The sequence below is a fragment of the Pogona vitticeps genome, chromosome 2, assembly GCF_051106095.1.
Source record: "Pogona vitticeps strain Pit_001003342236 chromosome 2, PviZW2.1, whole genome shotgun sequence".
NCBI lineage: Eukaryota > Metazoa > Chordata > Lepidosauria > Squamata > Agamidae > Pogona > Pogona vitticeps.
This window is the reverse complement of record NC_135784.1, coordinates 101,043,229-101,060,370: the sequence shown is the minus strand read 5'-3', so window position 1 is coordinate 101,060,370 and position 17,142 is coordinate 101,043,229. Positions and strand designations below refer to the sequence as shown.

Here is a 17,142-nt window from a genome sequence, read left to right as displayed (position 1 = left end):
TCAAAATAAACGGACCTCTGGTGGAAGAGCAGAAAACCCTCCTGCCACTGTAATTACAGTAACTTGATCCCAATGTGCGTGTGAACCTACCTCGTGTGTATGGCAAAATATAACTTTCCCCCTGCCCAGGAATCCCCAAGTTAAAGCCAGTTTTTATTGTCAGTGGGATTAGGCTTTAAATTGCAACTGGATAAGTTCTATTAAATCAATGGGGATTTGGTGAGCCAACTCCTCTGTAAATTGCATTGATTCCACGGGTCTACTCTAGTTGCAACTTACTACTGGATTTCAGCCTTTGTGTGCAAAGAAAGAAAATTTGAGATAGGACTACACACTCTTGATAGCTACTTGGTTAAGGAATTTTGCCTATAAAGTAGGACTGTTGTTTTGAGATAATCCCACATCATTTCATTTGGTGTGCCTAGAGTTCAACTGATCGGTATGAGCAGAAGCTGAAAGCAGAGAGGCATGCAATTCTGATTGCCAAGAAGCAAGGTATTCTACGAAGGCAACAGGAAGAAGTGAATGAACTGCTCAGTCAGCAAGTTAGCGCTGTACTTTATGCTGTTTTCTGAAGGGCACAGGTTTTGTTGTTGTAAATAGCTATACAGTATATCAATTAACCTTCACTCTTCATAATAAGTCCAAAATAAATAAATAAATAAATAAATAATACTATGGATTAGATGGAAACTCAGCACCACAGGTACCATGGAGGTCCATTCCCTTCCCCCAGAACCAGCCCTGTCCACTCATCACTTTGTGTGGCGCATGCGTGCATCATTGGTAACATCGTGCCAATCGCAGAAGTAGCCCGGCCAACGCTTCCCTGCCTCTCTGCACCACTGACCATTCTGGTGAGGAGGCAGGAAGAAGAGTCTCCCCAATCACTGCTGAGTGGTTGGCTGTGCAGAGAGGTGGGGGAGTGCCAGCAGGGCAACTTCTGTGAATGGCTCCATGTTACCAATGATGGATGCACACACCACACGGAGCCTGGTGAGTGAACCGGGCTGTATCTCAAGGTCTCCACCTCTTTCTAGAAAATAAAAAACCTTAAAAAGGAGCTAGGGGCCATGTGGCCTCTGGTTCAAATGTGGAGGAAGGGCCCTCATGCATCCAGTGCATATGGCCCCTTCCCTGTTTTTTTGGGGTGCTGGCATCTTCAAGGATTTACTGTCCCCCTGAAGGAAAATGTGAGCCACCAAAAAATAGTGGTGGCTCACATAGAAGCCTCTAGGAATTGTGCAGGGTGTACACTGTAGTATAAAGACTTTTCTTAAGCCAGAGGGGGGGGGGGTTCCCCCCAACACCCCCCCCAGAAGTGGACTTTTGGTCACTTCCAAATTAGGAAAAGTCTCACATTTTTTGAAAGGGTGTGGCCCAAGACAGCTCCAGAGAAGGGAACACTGGTCCTCAGATCTAAGAAAGCTTCCTACCCTTGCTTGAAAGCAACAGACCTTTGGCATGGAGTTTAACAATCCTCTGTCCCTCAAACAATTCATGCTAGGTATACTGCTGGCACTGGTGCATTACCTATAGCCATAATTCCCAACCTTGGATCCTCAGAAGCCTTCACCACCAACTGTGCTGGCCAGGGTTTCTGGACATTGCATTCTAAGAAAATCTGGGACCTAAGTTTGGGAACCACTGATCTATAGGGACTGTGGAGCTCTTGGAAATGGATGTGTTGTCTCACAGCCCACCAATGTTGGTATCACTTTGTGGGTCGTCAAGCCTCTTAGTTTCAAGGGTCTCCAGTTCTTCTGTGGTACTCAGGACAGGTGCCTCCTTTGTTTGCACTACTGCTTCCTTAGTTTTGTGGGTTTACTGTGAAACCCATATATTGACACTACTTAAAAAACATGGTAATGATCACTTCTTAGTTCTCTATGGCCATTCTCTAACACATTCTGGAGTGGTGGAAACGGGACAAATCTGATACAGTTTTGAAGGCGCTTCCCGTATGGTACTCTATTTAAATCTCAGAAACGTTTTGAATAACATAAGCAAATCATAATCTGCCTGTGGCTTCTGTGAGTATAATAACTTCAAGAATAATCTCTTACCAGTGCATGTTATGTATGATTTCTGGAAAGTGCTGAGCATGGTCTGGATTTAAGTGTCGGAGTGCTTGTATTCACACTTACTATCTTTTCACAACAGAAATCAACTGAATATCAAACCTTTGATGAAATGGTGGAAGAATTTAAAAAAACCTTGCTTCACTCAGATCCTGTGATCTTGGAAGAATTTTGTGCCAGCATACCATTTATCGATCTCTATTTGCTATCCCTGGATCGTCAGGATGCTACAATTTATAAGTGCGTGACTCTTGTTGAGCTAGCTGGATAGTCCAGTAAACTGGACACATTGCTGTGGAGCCAGAGGTCAGGGGTTCAGGTTCCATTATGCCTCCCAGAAGAAGAGCTAGCCAGTATAGCATTAGGCAGCTGCGCAACCCCAGGGCACCCCCAGAACAAGGGACTGGAAAATCACTTCTCAGTACCCTATACCTACAAAACCTTGGGAAAGGTCACCCTAAGTCAGGGGTGGGTAAAAAGCAGCCCTCCAGATGTTGCTGAACTGCAACTCCCATAATTCCTAGCCCACACAGCCAATAGTAAGGAGATTTGAGCCTAGCCCACACAGCCAGTACTGTGAGGAGAGTTGGGCCTAGCCCACACAGTGAGGAATGTTGGGATTTGCAGTTCAGGAACATCTGGAGGGCTGCACTTTGCCCAGGTTTGCCCTACGTTGAAGCCAACTGGACAGCATGAAACAATTCTGTTTTTGGGCTGCAATTCCCAAACTCCCCAACCATGGGGAAAGAAATGTTTCCAGCCTCTGGGATGGTAGATAGTAGACTTTAATGCTTTCCCAAGTCAAAAACCTTTTTTGGGTGTGTGTGAAAAACAGGACCTCAAGAAAAAGGGTTCCAGTAGAGTCTTCTGCCTAATCTCCAGTTGCAAATGAACTATAAACGTGGAAAATAGGTCTGGGCGACCCCTCTCCCTGTGTATTCTGAAGTGTTCTGTCTTGTCCTGTGATGGCTGTACCAAGTGCTTTTTCTGTGTCTGAAGCAAAACAGGCTCAATTCAGGTTAGAGAGATAACAGCCAAAGGTGGGAAGGAGCAGAAGAGAGTCCAGTTTAATACCCCCTCCCACAAAATGGTTAAAAACATCCTACTTAAAATGTAGTAAAGAACATAATGGGCAGAATCCTATTACTTATTCACAATAGCATAAAACAAACAGTGTACACTGCTCTAGCAAATTGCCACTACTGAGAAGTTGAGCCTTGTATTTCTCATGGCACACCACTCAGGTGACTTGGCATGCAATAAGAAACATAAGCATTGACTTCTAAATTAGCAACAGTTTATGCTGAGATTTACACAGAAACCCTCTTTGAGGGCACAGTGTTTCCAGAGTTCAGAGGGCAGACTGTTCCCCCATGCCTTCTGGACAAGAGGCTCTTGAGGGTCCCTCCCACTCCCTCTCCCTCCACAGGTATGGGTTTTGTTTTTCTCTCATATTTATGTATGCTTTCCTTCTCATACTCAGTGATCTCTTTGTTTCACTCACTCACTCACTTATATTTCTAAAATTTACAAACTTCCTTGTATCTACAAGGATCTTATCACAGATTACAACAGTGATTGGACTCCCAGATGTTTTTGGACTACAACTCCCAGAAATCCTGGCCAGCACAGCTAATGGTGATGATGCCTTCTGGGAGATTTAGTCCAAGACATCAGGGGACCCAAGTTTGGGAACCACAAGCTTACATATTATAAAAAGACATATATAACACAGTAGCAGATATATAATTATAAGGTAAGAGGTGCGAAGAACTACTGAACTAGCAAACAAATAAAAACATATATGTGTGTTTATGTTCCAAAGCTATACCATCACATCTGAGAAGGACTTCCCTTTTATAAATGCATGATGTTTATATCTAACTATCAGTATTTAGATTCCCGACGTGATCAGTGGATAGAGTGACAGATTAGGACTCAGGAGGCCATGGTTCGACTCTCCACTCAGCCATGGAAACTCATTGGGGGTGTGGAATTGGTAAAAACACTCCTTAAATATCTCACTTACCTTTAAAGCCCTGTTACGGTTCCTATAAGTTGGTTCCAACTTGACCACACATAACAAGTATTTAGGAAAGGGACAGATATTCTGAGAGCTGGGATTCCTTCGGAGATTTGGGTACTAAGCTTTGCTTTGAAAATGGCAACCAACACTACAAAGTCAGCCTACTAGAAAACAGGGGGGCAGTGTAATGCTTTGAGAATTGGTATAACACAAATGGTTAAGCAAGGTAGAATTCTAATAAAATATGCCCCATGTAGAATGCATTATAATAATTTTATATGGAGGATTAATTTATGGCAATTTATTTCTTACGTTTCTAGCAACTTCTGCCTAATGCTTTGATACCAAGTTAGATGGAGTGTGGGCAAAGCCACTGTAGTCATCCTCCCCACCACCCCCAACAAGAATAACATAAGAGGGGGTTGTTTGTTGTGGGTTTTTCGGGTTGTTTGGCCGTGTTCTTAAGGTTTTTCTTCCTAATGTTTCACCAGTCTCTGTGGCCAGCATCTTCAGAGGACAGGAATCAGAATTCTGTCTGTGCTCTGGTGCAATTTGTTGGATAGTTGAGTATCTATAGCTGTGGGATCAACTTTTGTCCTTTTCAGGAGATTGGGTGATGAAGGTGATCAGCATGTTTTTGTTGTGAGTGTATTGTTGTGATAAGGGGGAGAAATTATCTGTCACTGTGATTGATGAATGTCGTTAGCTGGTCTTTTATGTGCAGTGATTGTAGCTGGGTAGAGTTCCTTGACCTTTTGCAGGCTGTATTTTTCAGTGCTGGGAGCCAGGCCTTGTTAAGTTTTAGACTTTCTTCTTTTTTGTTGAAGATCTGCTGGTGTTTATGGATTTCAATGGCTTCCCTGTGCAGTCTAACATAATGATTGCTGGTGTTGTCCAATACTTCGATATTTTGAAATAGAATTTAATGTTCCGTTTGTTTTAGGGCATGTTCAGCTGCTGCTGATTTTTCCAGTTGTTTTAGTCTGCAGTGTCTCTCATGTTCTTTGATTCTGCTGTGAATGCTGCATTTTGTGGTTCCAATATATACCTGTCCACAACTGCAAGGTATCCGATATACTCCTGCAGAAGTGTGGGGGTACCTTTTGTCCGTTGCTGACCGTAATATTTGTTGTATTTTTGTGGTGGGTCTGAATACTGTTTGTAGGTTGTGTTTTTTCAAAAGTTTCCCCACGCGCTCCATGACCCCTTTGATGTACATCAGAAATACTTTATTTGTGGATGGCTGTTTTTCCTCTTCAGTTTGGTGTTTTCTTGGTTTGATGGCTCTTGTGATTCCATTCTTGGAGTAGCCATTTGCCCGTAGGGCCCAATTCAGATGACTGAGTTCGGTGCTGAGAAATTGAGCTTCACAGTTCCAATTTGCATGGTCTATCAGTGTTTTGATTATGCCTCTTTTTTGCTGTGGGTGGTGGTTGGAGTTTTTGTTTAGGTACTGGTCTGTGTGGGTGGGTTTTCTGTGGACCTTGTGTCCCAACAGGAGGTCAGTTTTGCATATGACCATGACATCTATTTCTTTTTCCATGATGAATTGTATACTGAATTGTAGTGAATAATTAGTTGGACTGTGTTACTTGGCCTGAGGTGTACATGTTTGTATTTTTAGTGGGGGACTTCTAGTGGGTGGGGAGTGTTTGGGGAATGTTATGTGTGTGCATGTGTCTGGTCTCTGGGTGTCTGTGAATTTCGTTGTATGGTATACTGTGTATATACTTACAATGACAATAAATTTTATTATTATTATTATTATTATTATTATTATTATTATTATTATTATTTGGGTGGATGCTGTTGAGATGGTTTAGAAATTCTTCCAGTTTTTCTTTACCGTGGTTCCAAATTGCGAAGGTGTCATCCACGTATCGGAAATTTGGAACCACGGTTAATGCATGATCTGACCGTTTAGCTCCGGAGAACATGATCAGAGACTTTTGCTGTTGTTATTGTCGCTAAGACTCTTTGACGCGTGGTGACAGTAATAGGGTTTTAAAGGCATACGAGATGTTCTAGAAGTAGTACACAATTGGTACCTCCTCCAAGGAAGTTTCCATGGCTGAACAGGGATTTGAACCCATGTATCCCCTGCCCTGCTTCCACACCCTGTCCACTACATCACAATGGCTCTCAGTTTTAAGTGTAAGTTACATAATTTGTGAAAAAGAGTACAGCAAGTCGACACATAGGCAGGGGCCCTGATTCAAAGCAGCTTCAACTTATTGGTAGAGGCATAGGCACTCCCCCAGCCCCACAGTATTAAATATAATTTTGCCTGTCTCCTGCTGATGCGAGAGAGAGAGAGAGAGAGAGAGAGAAAGAAAGAAAGAAAGAGAGAGCAGGCAAATAACCTGTAATTCTGACAGGTGGCCTTTTATGGCAAGTACATTGCACTATGTTAGGCTCATGGTACTCCTAGGTTAAAGAAGGAAATATTGCTACTTTCAAATAGCAGGCAGGAGTGTTTCTAATTTCAGGCCAAGTTGCCTTTTTCTGGGCTAGGATGAATAGTGTGGGAGTGAAGCAGGGTCAGAGTGAATACTCTCTGCTTCCCCTCCTCTCATTCTCTCTCTTAATCTCTGCTGCGGTCACACAAGCCAAACGTTGCCTTCCTATCCCCCATTTGGTTCTTATAATAAATTTGTGGCCACATGACACATAGCCATTAGCGAATCATTTACCCAGCAAGTGTGATAACTGCAGATCATTTCTTGTTTGGCCAGAAGCTTTTTTTTTTAATGGCAGATTTTTTTTAAAGTTGTGTTGCTGTGTATGTGAATGGTCTTATTGCAACTTTTTTGAATGATTGTCACCATGCATGTCCTTTCAAATTGTTTCAAATTGTTTTTAATTTTTCTATGGCAATTATGTCAATACATTGGTTAACGCCTGCCAAACTGTGTCAACAAGAAGCTTTAGGCTCTTATTGAATTGGGAGGAAATGACTCGATAACTCAAAAACACACTGGGATGCTGTCACATACAGCACTGATGGTACCTGTCTGTCATGGGTTTGGAGGGAAAGTTCCATCCTATGGGGAGTGGAAGGCGGGACATCAGGGGGGAGGAGCTGTACTGTATATATGTTTGGAGCTTGTGTGAGGAGTTGGAGTTGGAGTCTGTGTGTCAGACTGGGTACAACTGTTTGTCAGTTAGTACATACCTGATAGGTTCAGGTTTCTATCTAGGTAGCCAGAACTGATAGGTTCAGGGTCTGTGCGTTACCTTAGAGTGTTCCGGGGGAACCAATCGGTTGTATGTATATGAATTGGACTATGCCACGTTCCAGTATTCTATTTACCTGATTCTTTTATTTACCCTGTTTGTTATTTCAATAAACCTTGTTCTTTTGTTTATTAAAATCCATTCCTGGTCTGTGTGACTCCTTATAGGGAATGGTTGGTGGTATACTCCAGTAGGTCTGGGGTTGTCACAGATGCACATCCTGGAATAAATATCATGTGATTTCAGAGCATGACAGGAACATGATTAAAAGTGACATAACTACAGGGGGACATTTCGCTGGTATGTCTGCGGCCTGCCTGCCTCTCTCTCTCCTTCTCTCTGAATGTCCACTTTTGAACCTAGCTCTGTCCGTTATTCCTGGATTTATTTTTTTGCTGCTTTGTCTTCTACCCCACCAACCACAGTGGGCAAATGCTGCCACTGGCTGTGAGCTTACAAGTCTCAGTGTAAAAGGGTTTGTTTGATTCAGTGGAACTCTATAGATTGCATTAGTTGCCAAAGTTTCCCTTCTCCATTTTAACAGACTGATAATACATTTGCTTCTTGTGTCTTTCCAGGCTGCAAGAACTCTATTATGAAATTGTTGCCACTTTGACCATCCTGCTCCGAGAATCACAAGAAAAATCTTTGCAATCTTTGTGGTCTCTCAAGTCAGCATCTAGATCCACTGCTACTATGGGCTCAGGCAGATAAACATTTATTTTCTTCCCAGTTTGGGAGGGAAAAAAACCTTTGTTGCACATTTCTTCACAATCTGCAAAATTAATGGCAAATCTTCTCCTTCCAATAGAGTTCAGATTTTGCTCCATTTGTTCCCATCCTGGGAAGTGTAAACCTAATTTGCCTGCCCTGCTAATATATGTTTATGTTTTGTGGCTGTATCTCTTTCAGTCTTTATAGACTTAGGTCAAACTGTTAGCTCATATCCTGTGATTTTTCATGGAGGCCATGTGGTAGATATTAACTGGTAAACCCGGATTTTCAAACTAAAGCAATGTTCTGTATGTGCAAGTTTTTCTACTTGTTCTTTGTTTTTGGGTAAGGACAGGATCTTGAGTGTATATGCAACTTTCCCTTCCACAATGGTTGTTGGGAACATGAACCCAAATGGGGTCTTGAAGCATGGTTACCATTTAAGAACACATATGAATAAGAAGTTGTGCGATAGAACTGAGGTTCCTGGCTATATCTTGTCTACTTCATCTGCATTTAACTAGTCAGGCATTTGCATCACAAAGTCTACATATAACACAGAAAATGGGTTGGAAGGGGATATGCCTGGCTTCATTCTGAATGCCGTGATGTCAACATGAGGGTAACCACTGTTAGCCGACATCTGGAGCAGCACATTGAACAAAGCATTTTTCTGCAGCATCTTAAAGACTAACACATTGTATTTGGCATACACATTTATGGACTACATCCTGTGCCATCAAATGCATGGAGCATTTTCTTCTCAGTTGGCAGATGACAGTATACGAGTATATGCTTGGGATGATGAATGAAGGGTTGTAATGAGCAAGATCAGAGGAAACTGAAATGCAGAAATGTGCAAGCAATGATCATAATTATCCTAGTAGTACAGTAATCACAGCTGGGTGATAATTCCTGATGAGCTGATTAATGTCTTTTATCATGTGATTAAAAAAAGTTGTCCTTTTTCAAGCCAGAAGGGATAAGATTCAGATCTCTGAAGTTCTTTTGTTCAAGAATTGAAGGATTCAACCAGCAATGATTTTTAGATGAGAGGGTGATTTCTATTTAAACTAATTCACCTAATTCATCTTTCATGGCATTGTTCTTCCGGAGGTCCAGTAGCCAACCTCTAGGATCCCCGGACCCTATACTTCTTGCTTCTGTTTATGCCCATTTTTATCTCTCACCGTTAAGTCCCACAAGGCTTTTCTTCAGAAGACAACAACGAAGATCTTATGCTCCAGTAATAACACTGTAATTGTAAGATTCTTCATCTGCTGATAAAGCCTGGCATCTTTCATATTTGATATGATAGAATTAATTTATTTTATTAGAGACTGGTAGACTACACTGCCTAATCTCTAGGCTTAAAGCAAAATATATGCAGGACTGTATACTGTATACTGTCATCTATTCCAATGTATGATGTATGCAATATATTTGCACAGATTATATGGTTCAGAACAGAGCTAGGCAACGTGCAGCCCTCCAGATGTTGCCAAATGGTACCTACAGTCCTCCTTCACCTTGGAAAATGCTGAAGGCTAGGACTGGTGGGAGCTGGCCTTACAGCTGGAGAAGGCCTGCTGATGTGATATGAATTAAGTTTCAAGCTATTATGGAAGTGAGTGTTATAGAGGGAAATGACTCCTCCAAAATATATGGCTGGAAAGTTACACTTTGCCAATTTTACACAAGATGGAAAAGATTCTCTTTAGTGATTAAGTCCATTAGTCTAGAGCTACAGGATCCTGTCCCATCGCAGAAAGCATGTATCAGATGTTGAGCGTGTCCCTTTTTGAATTATCCTCAAAGTATGTGAAACAGCATGGAAGCAATCTAGACACCAGTGAAATCTTCAGCTCTTGAAGTATTTTGAGAATTTCCCAGATGGACTTTTCTCTGCTAAGAAAAAAGCAGGGGTATAATATTTGGTGCTGAGTTTGTAGATTCATATGTATTTTTTTAATATTACAGCTGTGAAGCACTTTATGATTATATGTAGTGGAATGGTGTATAATATTACAAAAAGAACCACTTGAAAAATGTCCTCTTTAACAGTAAGTGGTTAGTCTGGGTTACTCTATGGCTTTTTAGTAGTAAAATAAATTAGAAACAGACGTGAACAGTATCTAATTCTAGGCACAGAAATGCTTGAAAAATGATGCCCATAAAACAAAACTATTGACACTTTGTGACAGAGATATGGGCTTTTTTTGTTTTTGTTTTTTTGCTTTCAGTTTAACAGAACAAGCTCATTTATCATGCCCAGCGTATCCTTCTGAGTACAACTCACTCAACCAGACTGGTTTCATTGGTTTGCATATGTAAATCATTTTGAAGGTGGGTCTTCCGCTGTAATTCATTGAAATATTCATCTCCATAGGCTATTGGATTTGACATTCTGTTCTTTTAGTTTTGTACATTGTATACTGCATTTTAAAACACTAATATTTTTACAGAAGTGCTCTTCTGCAGGTGTGTGGTGCTTGAATTTGATTTAGGGAATGCAGGCCGATCACTCTGTACAGGTCTGGATTGCTTTTGATCATCACATTAGATGTCCCTTCCTGACATGCCCAGTTTGAATCCTTCCTTAAATTTTTTAGAAAATTGTTGATCTCAATATAGGGATCCTCATGTACAAATCAAATCTGCATGATGAAACAGAATGACATATATATTCCATCTCTCAGTCTTAGCTTTTCAGATGGCTTCCAAAAGAATTGAAATCCCTGTATATATTAAACTGATGATGAGACCAAATGAACAAAGGAAGAAATGTTATGGGAACAGCAACATTCCTTAAAAATATCCTGAAAAAGCTTATAATGTGTATGTCAAGCAAAATACACTTAAAAGATGTCATATTTGATTCAAAGCTTTCACAAATAGGTTCTTTAAGCTGACATTTAAATTAGCAAACACCTGTAATTTGTTATTTTAGACACTTGATTTTAGATTACTGGTAATGTGCAATCTTAACTATTTTTATATTGTTAGCTTCCTGAGTGCCTGTGAGGGAAGATGGAGTTTAAATCAAATCATATTACTACAGTATTATTAATCAGAGGAGGTGCTGAGCAAATGGAAACAGAGGAACCATAACTGAGAAGACCCTATCTTGTGCTACACCTCACATTTTCTGTTACAATCAAAGTACTCTAAGCAGGGAATCTGAAGCAATAACTGGGAAAATTATTCTTGTTCCTGGGCAGTTCATTGCACATGAATATCCCTCCTACTTTTATGTCTGTCTGAAAAATGAGGTATGTCTAGTAGTGGGGTAGTCTTTTTGCCTCAAGAGAGAGGAACAGAACCAACAGTGTTTGTCAACTTCTTCAGTGGTTGCTCATGATCCTACACAGTTCACCATTTGTCTCCTGCTTGCTTATAGCATTTTATTTCAGGATGGGTAATGTATACACACAGACCCCACTGTGTTTGGGCTACACTTACAATCAGCTCTTGTCAGTAAAACTGATGGTGATGGGTGACAAAAATGGCAATCGAGCTACAGTACATGGGAACCTAGAGGGCACATACGGAAGCCTATCTCCATACACAAATTACTCTGCTGGATTTAGCAGATAATGCTGTTCTGTACACCCTAATGTAAAAGATTCCAAGTGCACTTTCATCTGGAGTTGCCTGTTTTCTCCCATCTATAACAGCAAACAGAAGCTCCTCATAAAAATCCCAGAGAGGAATCCATGACACAAGTTCCAACTAAATTTGGTTTTCATGTTGTCATTTGTAGTAATTTCATTTTTTATGAAGAACACTTCCTCAAACTTCCACCACATAATGAAAACACATGTGGCTCTAGAGACAATATGTGACCGTTTTCATGGCAGGATTAGATCGAAACCTCACTTTCCCCCCCTTTTGACAGTTATATGGGCCACATTTCAGCAAGACAGTCAAATGGGAGGAATATAATCAAGCTTAGAACCTCTCCTCCTTTTACATATGGCCATTTTCATTACAGCCACATGTTATCTGAAATTCCTTATTAGATGGCTGAAATCTCCTTGCTTTGTTATGCATACAAAAGGCAAATGGCATGAGCAACATACCGCTCATGACCGAAACCAAAGGAATTTAACATGATTACTGCATGGAGGAGGAAGAGAGCTGTGTGGAGGGAGGTGGAGTTGCGTGTGTCCACACATGTGCACATCTTAGAGGAACCCTTGGGAATGACGGTCAGTTGCTTTTTGCTGGCAATTAATGAGTTGCTGGTGGGATTCCTGACAACATGCACACCCACTGGCTTGGCATGCGCTTGCAAACCTGATCAGGAATTTGTTAATTGCCAGGTAGAGGGCACTGAAAGTCATGCTGTTTGCCTTCCACAAGCAATAAAATTTTGGCAATAATTTCAATTATTTTATCTCAATTAAAACAAAATAATAATACTGAACAAAGTTGGTGATGTATCATGAAAATAATTAAAATATGATTTATTTGAACTACAGTTTGAGAAAGAAAAATTATAGGTGGACATTGAGTTTAATACATTTTCTAATTCTATGCTGTTTGTATGGATTATTGATTTCATGGATGATTAGTGTGTGCTTATGTGGATGCCAGAATGCTATGATGGTGGTCACCTATAACTGTCAGACGTGCCATACTTCAGAATTCTTTTCTTTATTCCATAGATCTTCAATACAGAGTTAAATAAAAAGCATGAAAAACGGGTGAATCAAAGACCAACTGCTAGTCGATTTCCTTGTACCAGTTGGTAGATGTATTTCATGTAAAAAATGTACATTTATTTATTTATTTATTTATTTATTTATTTATTTATTTATTTATTTATTTATTTATTTATTTATTTATTTGATTTATATCCCGCCCATCTGGTCTGGTCGACCACTCTACATACTAAACAGATTTTTGTCTGACTCAGTCAAGTTGTTTTTACATTGAGTAACACACAGAGGCATGTAGCACAAATGCTGAGTAGCTGTAGTATCATAGGGTGGGACGGTGCCCCTAAGGCCCTCAACTTCACAGCCTGATGCAAGAAGTCCAGAGCTAGAGTATATGACATACCGGTACGTTGTCATCCACTTTCCGCCTCAAGTCATTCAGCCATTGGCTCCTTTGTGAAAATGTTCTTGCTCTTAATGAGCTTCTTCTAATGGTCAGATGGAATATTCCCTCTCAGGACTTAGCTCTCGTCCTTTTCTTTGGGTCAGCTGGTTAGAGGTCTTTGCCCTTCCCTACCCTTTCCTTCTCCCGTGTTTCTTCATAGGACTTGTGTTCCACACCCTCCTGTGACATCATTCCAATTTTTCTATACACTTCTTAAAGTGCAGGTTAGCAGGTGTAAAGCTAACTATAAACATATATTCAAGTGGGTTGTATGTTTATAGTGTGATTAAAAACAACCAAGAAGACTCATTGTCATGCTTATACTTTCTCAATGAAGGTACCAGTCCTTATGATTAATTCTCCCTCACCCGGTTATATCACCAAGCAGCCATTGTGCAAGGAGGGCCCCGTCCCATCTCGACAGACTACCTTGCAGGCCTTCCTTGTGTGCTATTCCTGAGATGAGCATTGAGGTTGGCTTCACTTCAGCTGAGGAGTGGTAGAGTGGAGTGCCTGCACCAAAGGTGCCAATGCTAGTGATATAAATAACATAACCATTGCCTCTGAGGTGGCCTTTGGAAATCAATTGAGCTGCCCACTTTCTGTGTCCACTGGAAGAATGAATCAAGGCAGGTGGGAGAAAGAATGTGCATGAGAGAGAGCATGTACCCTTTTCAGCGACTGCCCCCATCAGTGAAATACCCCCTACAAGGATCTGTGCTTTTCAGATGCATTAACTGCTGTTGTCCTCTGCTTCCAGTTTTACTTTGGTTTCATTCTGTGGCTGTTTTTCACTCTGTAGATAAATAATTCTTTGATTTATTCTTCTGCACATATTTTGTGTTAGAGTTTAAAGTGAGTAGACCAAGAAAAGTTTGCCAATGGGAAAGAAGATCTAGTATCTATATATTTTCGCTTACAGATGTATCAATGTCTTGCCTCCATAGTATGCCCATCTGTTACAAGCATTTATGCACACTCAAAACCAGATTTACTAGTCTATTGCACAGCAGGTTCTTGTGCTTATAAGCCTGCTCTTAATTACTCCCAAAGTTACTTAGCAAAGGTAATGTTGATTTTGCCAGTTTATTATCAATACCTTTTGGGATGGGGTAAAACATTTGCAGTGCGACGTGTACAAAGTCTGAGATGACAATGGGTCAGCGAGACTTAGCAGCAGCATTTTTTTTAAAAAAATTTAAAACAATGTAGCTTTGCTAATTCTGAGCTTTCAGAGATCATGTGAGTTAAAAAATAACTGAATACTTTTAAAAGGAAATTGATTTCTGAAGGGCATCTCAGCGGCAATGGGTATGTTATTTGTATCACTAGCGTTGACACCTTCATAGCAAGCACCTAAACCAGGCAAAACGTTTTCCATGGGCTCCCTATTTCTTTTCTTTTCTTTTGGTTATCTGATTTTCCCAGTAATAGCCATCCTCCATAACAATGTGTCAGCTTCTCTCTACCTGTGAGGCAGAAAAGGCCAAACCGAGACCATAGTAGACTCTGCCGATCTCATAGCTAGAATAAGATTCTTTTGCTTTCATAATAAAGGGTGAGAGCCTTGCATATAGTTTGGAGGATACCAATGAGTTTTTCTGTGTGAACCAAGGGGAGCAAAGCTCCCAAAACGCTACCAGTATGGACATGCCCTACATGCCCTGGTACCTCTTCTGTGGCTGTGGCAAGCTACACAAAACATAAACAAATGCCATTATGTAACGTGACTTGTGTTTATATAATGTGGGAAACCTGGAAATGTTCCTTTGTTTATTTTGCTCTTATTTATTTATAATACTTCTGTTTCACTTTTCTACAAAGGAATAGCATTCAAGGCAACTTACAAAGAATATTTTTTTTAAGAAGTTGAACAATAAAGACCTTAAAATACCATTACAATCAAGTCTAAAAGGCTAGTTTGAAAGGATGAATGCTCCCATCGGTTTTATATGTCTCCACATACTTACATGTGGGAAATGAGATTTATTTATGTATTCATAATGCTTGCGCAACACTTATATAATATGGTATAAAACAATTCAAAACAATTAAAAATAAGTAAAATTAACAAATAGATATATTGCAACAATAATACAAGAGGAAAAAGCAGTAAGTATAATTAATGAGCAGGAAATGTCTGCATATGCAGGTATGTTTTTTAGCAGGTGTTTGAAACTAAATATAGCTTCTCCCTCTCAACCTACCCGAGAAAGAGATTTCCATGCTAAGACAATTCCTTAAATAAGCATTAATCAAAAGCAGATTTTTCAATGTTTTTGTAAATTTTGTGACTTTGGCACATCCTGTCTGCTTGGGAAGAAGCAGACAGGATGTGCCAAAATCACCAAAAACTTACAAAAACATTGAAAAATGTTTTTGTAATTTTTTTACAATATATATACAGTATATATATATATATACAGTATATATATATATATGCTGTTTCCGGGGGCAGGAGGTGCAGAATCTTAGGCTGCTCTAATTTAATCACAACTATATGTAAATTTCTGTCCTCATAAGACCAGAATTTTTTTTTATTTAAAAAGACCTTGGTGATGTTTGTGCTCTTGAAATTTCCTACTGTTGAAGGAAGTTGAAAGGATGTGAAACACTATACTCTGAAGTGACTACTTCAAAATTTGTTTCACAGCATTAAGTTATTCCACTGTATGCCCCAAGAAAGTGGCTCTGTCACACTGGGAAGCCCTTATTAATGTTAAACTAATGCCCTTCTCCTTTCCCACCCCACTCCTGGCATCACATAGTGCAGGGAGAAACTTTTTCTCACTCCGGAGAGGAGCAATTTCCCACAAGGTCTTAGCACCAAGTCATTTCCCATTCCTCACAGCTGAGACGTTTCTAATACGTTTTGCTTAGGCTTTCTGGAAGCTTCTAAGAGAGGTGTCAGGTGTCTGGTCACATCTGCCACCTGGTTTTATTAATGAATCTCTGGCTTAACTGAGTGGCAGGTGTTACCTGCTTGCTTACTGACGCCAGCTCCTAGGGCATCCCGAGTTCTCTTTGGTGGCCTCCCTTTAGAAATTGCACTGTACTTAGTGTCAAAGAACTATTGACATCCCAGTCAAAACAAATATTACAAAAATATGTCTTGTTGCCGATATTCCTTAGTACACCTCCCTTTCATACAACAGTCCATTTTGCTGTGTCATATTTATGTGGCAAATTACATGGATGATTACAGGTACATCACCGGCTTACCAAAGATTTAAGCTGTATTTCAGGTTACTGCCATAAACCTTGATCCAACTGAAATAAGCTTGTTGTTAATGTGTTCTTACAGAAGAGAACACAAAATTACATTTTTTAAAAAATAGCCAGGGGGAAAGGGAGAGACGATGTGGAAAATGTTTGCTTAACAGGATATCAAATACATCAGAGCTTTTGCAAACAGAGAAAGGTTTATTAGATGTCTCGTAGGTCTAGGTTTTAGCTCATCCCTGGCTATTCAAAATGTAATCAGAGAGATGCCATCATAAACTCATAATGAATGAGAAACACCTCAGACTGAAACAAATCCCTTTATCACAACTATCCTAAGGCCCTGAGTACTTTTTAAATTAGTTATAGATAAAGCTACTGACAAATACTGTAATGCAGAAATTACATTAGCAGAGACCTTTTAAGGATATTTCTGTAGGAAGACAATGAAAATGGCTGCCCATAATAGAGAAGCATGTACAGTATGTGGAAGCTTACAGCCTAGCTGGCGAGATCTGAAGCTCAACAATATTTGGGAGGGGGCACAGGTTTCCTAGTTCTGATCGATCAGCGGCCCCAGCCTCTTATGTCCAATACTATATTCATTCTAATCTCAGTGTGGAACTAGTCCTCCTGCTTAACAACAGCTCTGTCAAAATCTCAGTGAACTCTGTGGGTCAAATTATGCCTTGTGACTAATGTAAGGCTCCTTCCATTCCTTGGGTGAAATGTTGGCTTCCCATGTTTCCTTAG

At 40.2% G+C, this 17,142-nt stretch overlaps 1 protein-coding gene across 1 annotated transcript in view; it reads left to right on the top strand.

Annotated features, from left to right (window-relative positions):
• CATSPER3 (cation channel sperm associated 3) overlaps positions 1-15,225 on the top strand; it is a 43,835-nt gene extending 28,610 nt beyond the window's left edge. The window contains exons 6-8 of the mRNA XM_020794461.3: positions 426-545; positions 2,164-2,321; positions 7,923-15,225. Coding sequence (XP_020650120.3) covers positions 426-545; positions 2,164-2,321; positions 7,923-8,058 — 414 coding nt within the window. The 3' untranslated portion in view covers positions 8,059-15,225. The remainder of the gene's footprint in view (positions 1-425; positions 546-2,163; positions 2,322-7,922) is intronic.
• The last annotated feature ends 1,917 nt before the right edge of the window (positions 15,226-17,142 follow it).